The 9383-nt window shown below is 23.3% G+C and overlaps 1 protein-coding gene across 3 annotated transcripts; it reads right to left on the minus strand.

The window, feature by feature from the left end:
* Nucleotides 1-1070: 1070 nt before the first annotated feature.
* Nucleotides 1071-9258, minus strand: LOC141534476 (sex-lethal homolog). 3 transcript variants are annotated; one of them, XM_074253848.1, is made up of 6 exons: nt 9119-9258; nt 7664-7998; nt 7276-7451; nt 7089-7202; nt 6409-6569; nt 1071-2312 (listed from the first exon to the last, which is right to left on the minus strand). In XM_074253848.1, the coding sequence occupies exons 2-6, from the start codon at nt 7820-7822 to the stop codon at nt 2083-2085; spliced, it is 840 nt and encodes a 279-aa protein (XP_074109949.1). In that variant the 5' UTR covers nt 7823-7998; nt 9119-9258; the 3' UTR covers nt 1071-2082. The 3 variants fall into 3 exon arrangements, with proteins under 3 accessions (XP_074109949.1, XP_074109951.1, XP_074109950.1); XM_074253850.1 differs by lacking the exon at nt 1071-2312 and adding an exon at nt 4976-5411; XM_074253849.1 differs by lacking the exon at nt 1071-2312 and adding an exon at nt 5419-5807.
* Nucleotides 9259-9383: the final 125 nt, after the last annotated feature.

Below are 9383 nucleotides of genomic sequence, written 5' to 3' on the forward strand. Positions count from 1 at the left end.
TAATACAGGATAAAAAAATTATGAGATATTAAAAGTAGTATTTTAAGTGATACTGAAGAAAGAATGTAATAAAAAAGTAATTTGAAATAGAAAAAATTGCTAATTTTTATTAATTAAGAAAAAAACCATATTTATTAATAAATAATTAAATTTTTTATTAGAGTAATTTTCACTCATAAAATTGGAGGTCATTTGATTCCTAAAAAAATAAATTAAGAGTTTTTCTCCAGGAAGAAATAATAGTTCAAATAAGTTATTACCCCATTAGAAGCAATTAGGTATTTACGACGAACCGGGCAGTTCTAAAGACCTGAAATTGGTGATACAATTTCAGCCTTAGAACTTTCACTATTTTGACTTTGCCCTTGTAAAGAAGAGTTTTAATTTGCTGGTAATTAATTTGATACAAAATTCTACGACTATTTTCTAATTTACTATAAAATAAAGTGTAACCTTAATAATTAAAAGAATAATAATAATATTTATTTCATGCCTGATAAATTATCCTCAAGTAAAATATTGTTGTTTAATTAATTGATGTACGATAAATAATGAATTAACGATCTTGAAAAATGGTCTTTTATTATTGTAGTTGTTATCACTATTGCTACTCCTATAACAGTGTTATCAAAAAGTTGATTTTAATTAACTATTAAAATCCGCAATTTTAATAATATTATTTTACTTAACATAATTAATATGTATATGAGGTAAAATGGAAATTAAATTTAATTGAGTAATAAAACATGCATATATCAGGATAAACTGTTGATTTTATCTCTTTTAATCTATAAATTTCAGTCTCATCTAAAAAAAATAATGATTGTATGTTGTTAATTAAAATCTTTGATATATTTACAAATTTCTATTATATATTTGATAATTAAATTATCAAAATAATAATTATAACTATGTATAGTAACTAATTAAAGTAACTTTATAATTGATGGTAATTGTGTAGAAAATTTAATAAAAATTAATTTTGTAATTTTTATGTGTTTAGGATTCAATTAAAAAAAAAAAAATTAATTTGAATTTTTCTACACAAATTCCATTTAAAATATTTTTTTTTTTTTTTTTTTTTCCCCATAAAAATAATGTAAATATATGATGTTTAAAATCTAAAATAATATTTTTTTGGTTTGTGATTTAAAAATAATATTGATATGATAAAAACAAAAATAAAATAAAAAAAAATAGTTTGTTCTCATAATGATACGGATATCATCGAGTAATTGTATTACAGACAGAAGTTACACCGGTATGTTAATATTAAAACTAAATTTTCATAACATAATCTTCTTTACAATATTAATAACGAATTTTCACATTACTTAAAATATGTCACTAAATTAAACCAATGGAATTTATTTTTCAATTAGTAATTTAATTTAAGAAATTCATTATTATTATTATTATTATTATTATTATTATTATTATTATTATTATTGTTATTATTATTATGACTATAGTCAATTTTCAACTAACTATTTTCTTAATATCCGAAAGAACATTTTGTTATTTTTTTTTTTTTTTAATTTTTAGTCTTAGAGATATAATTTGAAATTTTATTTCTTCTCTGCACTCACAATGAATAACAATGGCACTTGTTATTCACAATTATTTTTAAAAAATCCATAAAATATTTCGTCGTTTTCTTCTTTTCAATAAAATCTTACGTCATTTAAAATTTAAATCATCGAAGGTGCCTTTGTTTCATAATAGAGCACTCTATTTGATACATTGTCTAAAATCCACACGACGCAAATTTTCCTTTCATCTCGGACGGAGATTTTGGATGCGACATGTGACCATAAAACATTCGCAAATTAATTTCACTCTTTAAAAAAAAAAAAAAAAAAAAAAAAAAAAAAAAAACTATTAAAATTAAAGATTATCGACATTTTAGCTACTCCATTGAAGAAGAATAACTCCGAGCGGGATCAACGGGTGTGGTAACGTCCACCCGAGCGTTGCCGAAACACTTTTTAGTATCATCATTAATTTTTTATCTGCTTGTCGTATTTTTTAATAGTTTAGTTACTTATTGACTTGTAATAGATTTAAAACATTCATTTGTGGTCACCAGAAGTGCGATTGCACATAACCACTGCCCATTCCTATAGGGTTGAATCTATGAGGATGAATTTTTTCCATTCTCATCGCACCGGGTCCACCACTGCCTCCATTCCCGATAAAGCTTCCGTGGTGTCCACCTCGAGCTCCAATTGGCGTTGCTCTTCCGACTCCGGTCACTCCGGTTGCTACCGCTCCTCCAGTTGCTGCTCCACGACCTCGGCTACTTCCACCACCTGGAAATTATATATTTATTATTTTTTGTAACAAAAAAAAAATTGCTTAAATAATTATTAATAATAAATAATAAATAAATAAAATTATTTTCAAATAGCAACTTCAAGCAAAATTAATGCTAAAGACATGATTTATAGATACAAGTATAAAAATTTTTTTTAAAACTTAAATTGTTGTAAGTGCGAGCTGTAATGTTTACATAAATAATTTAAAAAATAAGTAAATAAAATAAGAATTTTTTGTGAAGAATTTAAGGAAGAAATTACCTCCTGTCCATTAATCATAATTACTTGTGAATTTATTTTTTTTTTTTTTTTGACGCTGTTTTTTCAACTATTTAATTTTAATTTTTCACTTTTTCACGAATACATTTCACGTCATCATTTAAATTAATTATTTTAAATTTATAATAAATTTTGTAAGCAATTCCCACTTTGCTGTTGAAATACTTATTATTATCAATAATACTAATAATTAATAATAATTTTGTTTCATCAAAAAAAAAAAAATTAATCAAAAAAGTTTTTATTAATTGATGAATAAAAAATTTTATTTAAATGATAAATTTTAAAACAATTTTCAAGTTACACTGTTTTTTATATTCATCACTATTTAAATCATTAGAAAAGTTATAAATATATTATAATAATAATAACAATTTAATTAATTAATAATTAAATATTAACAAACATAAAAAAGTACATTTACATAATTATTTTTAAATATTTTTTATATTTGCGACATCAATTATTGTAGCGGCTTATTTTGGATGGTAATGAACATATTAATTTTCACATCAATCGTAATAATACTTTACAATAATTTTTTATTATAATTATTATTATTGTTATTAAATACGTAGCATACATACTGTGTTTTACGATTTTATGGAATTACTTATTTATTTAGTTAAAGATATTAAGAAGAAATCACGCTTATTGTATTTTCTACTTGTTGATTTTTTAGTAAATAGTATTGGTATCATTTATCACAGCCATCGTTGCTACTACCAAACTTTTCCTGATTGATCATTCAATATTCGATCCATTAGTCATCATTCTTCTACATTGATGATTTTATTTATGTACAAATACTTCTTGATCATACATTTTTTAATTTAAAAGTAACGTAACAATAATTAAATGGATTTAATATTAATAATTTATTTGAAGAATTCCCGAAGATATTTATCTATTTTCTATCACAATAATGTTTGAAAGTTTGATATTTTTTTTAATTTAATTATATTTTAGGTCAGTAATATTTTGCAAAATATTTAGTACAAAAAAATAAAACATTAAAGAAAAGAAAATTTTTTAAATCAATTTAAAAAAAATTTTTTTTTCATGCAAATTTTTATCAAGTAAAACGAATATAAAAAAATATATATTAATGGTAATAGAATATCTCTAACTTTAATTAACATACATTTAAATTTGCTTGAGCGTATTTTTTATCACTATGCCTCTAAGTAGTAACTATAATTAATACATTAATTATTTTATGCATTGATAAGCGCCTTATAACAAGATTTTATCTTAACGAATGTATACATTGATATATATATATATATATATATATATATATATATATATATATATATATATATATATATATATATATATATATATATATATATATATATATATATATATATATATATTGACATTTTATAATTAAACGATCTAATTACAGCCGACAAAATTTTAAATAGCTTAAATTGCGTGAGTTTTCAATTTATTACTCTTTAATTATCATTATTTAACTGATAATGATTAATCAAAGAAATTACACAATAATTAATTTTTAATTACAGCTCACTACTTTGATATTTAACTATTTAAAAATTAATATAGCACACCAACTATTTTTACGCTAACACAAATTTTCTAAATTACAATTATAGCCTAGATAATTCGCAAAATTAATACTCATTTTCTCAGTAACTTAAATATTACTCATACTTTTATATAAATTAATTAAGACATAATATATTTGAAAAAATGATTTAAAAATTTAATTTGTATAAATTTAAAAAATATTATTTAAATTATTTATTAAAATTGGAAAACTGCTGATAGTTTTTCCTCGTTCCATATAGACACTCTCCTTCGCCAAATGGTAAGCAGTAAAATAGAAATATAAGATTAAAATAACTTAAGAGGTATGCCTCGTTTGTTATTACAACTTCCTTTTTTTTTCTTCTTTATAATTTATCAATTTCCGATATAAAAAAAATGAGAGAAAATTTTTAAATTAATTAGTTGAATTAAAAATTTTCAATTAAACACTCATGCATACAATAATTAATACAATAATAATAATGAAGCTTTAAATATAAATGCAATCGCAGCCAATGTTGTATTTTAACATCAATTATTTATGCACGCTTATTACAGCTCAAGCAAATATTATATATATATATATATATATATATATATATATATATATATATATATATATATATATATATATATATATATATTTTTCCATTATTTTAGTCACGTTAGTAACAATAATCTGATTTTAAATACTTAAATACATATAATTAATTTATTATGATCATGTGATAGTTTTTAAAATTTATTAGGGCTTTATGGGTCAAGATAAAAAAGAGCGTGAAATAATTACAAAAAAAAAAACATCTGTATTTAGTGTGAAATTTTTTGAACAATTTACAAAAAACAATATACAAAAATCTTATAATAGTACGAAAGACAATTGATTGAAATTATTATTTTGTAATTTGTTTACAGTCAGTAAGTCAAAGTTGAACAATAGAAAAATATAATAATATAATTAGTAATTATTGATAATAATAAATGAATCCTAACAGATAAAAACAATTAATAAGCTTACTGTCAGGAAGTCCAAGTTTAAATAATATTAATAATTATAGTAATGGTAATAGTCATATTAATAATAAGAATAGTACCATTGTTAATAACTAAATGAGTAATAAAAATAAAAAATTCTATAACAAATCCAATTGACCCCAGTCCAATGACATAAAGAAAATCCTGACATAGTGAGACCAAGGGCAGACCCGTCCGTTTCTTAATGTAGTCATCGGTGGAAAGGATAAGCGAATCCAGCGCCTTAATTTTTGATTTTTAACACAATACAAACACTTTTTTTAATTATCTAGTAGTATACAGTACGCTTTTTTTTTTAATTATTCCGTAAATTAATAAATTACATTTATTGTTCGTTGATATAATTTTTAAACAGGAAATTTAATATTTGCGTATAGTTGATAGACCAGACTAATTTCAATTTTATAATTATGATTGCGTCAAGTTGGACTAATTTTTAATCAATTATTTATTTACCATTGCTCATAGTTATATTAGTAAGAGTATTATTATAATTATTAACAATATTATAATTAATATTTATTGATATAATATAGTTAATTGTTAATTAAGTTAATAGTTGATTTTTTGACTAGTGCGATAAGCTGTTGAGAGCGGAGTTAGGTGCGAACTTCTTATCTGGCAAAACATTTTTTAGATTAGGGTTAAATGTTTACGCGGAAAAAATGGGAACAATAGAACAAAAAGTAACAAATAAACTATTAAACAGTAACAATAAAAAATTATAAACAAAAAATATTAATTAGTTACAGCAAACTAGCCGTTATTTTCATTAATATCTGACGCTGTGCTTTAAGTTTTAAAGATTATACATGCTAGATTTCCTAACAGTTTAAATATATATCCGTACAAATTAATATATCAATACTACAATAAATATATTAAGAGATTAATTTTTTACAGAGAAATAAGCGACGGCTAACGGTTACTATATCCATGTTATAACTTACAATGCGTACCGAAAAAAAAAATACATTTACAGCAATTATATTTTTGTCATTTATTTTTCAATGAAAAAATTTTTTCAGCAAATCGCGATTACAATCAATAACAAATAAATTAATTTTTTAAAATATATTAAATTAGTTGGTGCATTTTTTTTTTTTTTTAGGTAATCAATTGATAAAATATTCATGTCTATTGCAAAATTTTCTTGTTTTAAAATAATTGAAATAAAATAAATAAATAATAAAAATAAACAAAACTGTTTAATACTCACCACGACTTTGATTGTATCCAGCCTGCCACCCAGCATAATAAGCTGCTTTTTGTTTTCCGTGTTCTTCCGCGATTTTAACACACAGTGGCTCTGAACCTCCATCGGGTATTGTACCATTTAAATGATTAATTGCTTCTTGTGCTTCTTCGCGTTTATCATACCTGGAGAAAAGCAACATAAATTGAATGAAAAGATTGATTGAATTATTGTTTGAGTAAATATTGATATCGAATACATTAAGTTATATTTATGTCTGCATAGATATATGTATACATATATTTATAGTTTAAGTAGACACTTATTTTAACAACTTTCAACGGACTGTTATGGTTAATTTATTGTGCAAATATAAATTTTTGATTGTGTGCTTTCATCAAGTTACTTTTCATAGTAAACTAGGTCACTTATAGAACAAACGTAAAATGAAATTGAGCAAAGAAGATTCGCGCCAGGTAGTTCTGGCTAAAATATTCTGGCACAGAATATAACTTGGCTAAATAAATATATACTCTCTACGAAGATAGTAAATTGGAATAGCAGTATAAAGATTGAATTTAATTCTACAAGCCAGCTGTTTGTAACAATTTTGAATTAAATCCAATTTGTTTTATTTCATTTTCTCACACTCTAAAGGTTTTAATGTCATGTCAATTAAACGATTACATATATTAATAATTTACCTAACAAAAGCAACTCCTCTAGGTAAGCCGGTTAATTTGTCTTTTAATATGTTCTTCTGTACTATTTGTCCAAATTTATTGAAAAGATCCTCAATTTGATTTTCCGTAACATTTCTGAAAAATATATTATATTACTTGTTAAATTTATTCAGAAAATAAAATTAAGAAATTTTTTTTTATCAATTACCTAGGAAGATTCGTAACATAAAGATTTGTTTCTTTAATTTCTTCCCCGGATGGTCTTGCAAATGATACTTTTAATCGTTTATTTTGAACTTGTAATCCGTTGAGCGTATTTATTGCAGTAGCAGCATCTTCTGCCTTTGCGTAATTGACGAAACCGAAACCATAACTGTATCCAGTCTATAAGTATCAAAAACAAAAAGTATTTCATTTTTAAATACGATAGAACTTTTTTTTTTTTTTTTTTTTTTTTTTTTTTTTTTTTTTTTTATTGCCAAGTTTTTGGAAATTTAGGCATTTAAATGACTTAAACATATTGTTTGACTTGCCTGTGATATAATTTCCAGGAACCAATAACAAAAGAAAATAATGATAACAATACTGAAACTTACTTTGTAATCTTTCATAACTCGACAAGATTCAACTGGTCCGATGGTTACAAACATACTGTATAATTCCTTTTCCGTCATACTTTGGGGTAGATAATTAATAATAAGATTAGTACGAGGTTCATCCCCAGATAAGTTCTGTTGGTCATTTTGGTCGCTCATTTTGAAATATAGTTGAATAATAATTTCAAGTTTCAGAAACAAGTTGATCTAAATTTTATGATGCAATTAGTGTCACTCCTACGCAGAGTAACAAACTATTTTTTCTTCCTCTTTTCGAACCTCTTGTTGATGCCTTGTGACACTGATGGTGACAATACGATGATTGAGTGATCCAACTGATTGCGTCGTTGATAAACATCGGGACGTACAGCAAATACAAAAAATATAAACAAATGCATTACTACTTTTATCCCGGATTCCCGCATACCAGTAAAAGTGACTCTGATTATGAAATTTTTTTTCCTTTTTTTAAAGAAGCAGTTGATAAAAAAAATAAATACAAAAATAAAATTCAATAATAAGTATATACGACGCCAGACCTGCATATCAGAAACAAACAAACAAATGCAATAATAAAAAAACTACAATTATTACATACATTTATATATATAAATACATATATATATATATATATATATATATATATATATATATATATATATATATATATATATATATATATATATTTATCACAAATAAATCATATGAAAATAAATTTAGCAGATATTTAATAATTTTTTTTAACAAATAAATTATGGCAAAAAAAAATTGACATTTAAAAATTTTTAAAAATTAAAAATCTAATTTTTTAAAAATCATTTTTTGGAATTAATTTTTTTGTTTAATAAAATTTCAAAATTCTTTTATGACTGCTAACCTTAATGTCATAAATTAATTTAGCAGATATTTAATAATTTTTTTAATTAATAAATTACTGCATTAAAAAAATGAAAAAAAAAAAAAAAAATGGAAATTTAGAAATTTTAATAAATTAAAAATACAATTTTTTGGAACAAATTTTTTTGTTAAATAAAATTAAAAAATTTCTACTGACAGCTAACTTTAATATCATATATAAATCATTACAGTTATTGTTGGCTTTAATTCATCAACAAATTAATTTTTTAGGTTATGCCCAGGCAAGCAACCAGTCCTTAGAAAAAAAAATAAAAAAATTCATATTAGTCAATTTTAGGTAAAATAAATAATTATAAATAAAATTCTACTGCAATAAATGTATTAAAATAAATAAATTGTATTGGATAATAAAAAATAAACAACTATCGCATCATTTGAAACTTTTATTGGTTAGAAATTGTGCGTAACGTAAAGTGTCATAAACTATGATGCATTAGCTCTAAATAAAAAGCTTTTGCACAAAATCTAAACTAAAAGCGTATTGATAGCTGTTGATAAAAATAAAAAAATATATAAATAAATAAATAAAAAACTCACTATGTATATAAATCGCGGCGCAAAGGCCCGGGAAAACGCGGGTGTATCCAGGCAAACTCGTGAATCGACCAAGCTGTCAGGAACTGGTGGGAGAAGTAACGCGACAGAACGAGGACGCTAGAGTGGGGATAACACACGAGAAATAAAATGAGAAAGAGTTAATGCTGTTTTATTTGAGATAGACTGAGAAATAATATTTGTTAAATCAAAAGAGAGGGCTCGGACTTTAGGACTTTACTATACTTAACAGTTGAGAGAACGAGAA

The sequence above is a fragment of the Cotesia typhae genome, unplaced genomic scaffold (genome assembly GCF_013202065.1).
Source record: "Cotesia typhae breed Kobodo isofemale line unplaced genomic scaffold, CoteBio_Ctyphae scaffold_13, whole genome shotgun sequence".
Classification (NCBI taxonomy): Eukaryota; Metazoa; Arthropoda; class Insecta; order Hymenoptera; family Braconidae; genus Cotesia; species Cotesia typhae.

Excerpts from the sequence above, each read along its gene's own strand:
- LOC141534476 (XM_074253848.1), bottom strand. The coding sequence starts at position 7,822 with ATGAGCGACCAAAATGACCAACAGAACTTATCTGGGGATGAACCTCGT. Across the intron at positions 7,452-7,663 it reads GAGTTATGAAAGATTACAAA|ACTGGATACAGTTATGGTTT; the intron begins GTAAGTTTCAGT and ends TGATACTTATAG. Across the intron at positions 6,570-7,088 it reads AGAGGAGTTGCTTTTGTTAG|GTATGATAAACGCGAAGAAG; the intron begins GTAAATTATTAA and ends GCTTTTCTCCAG.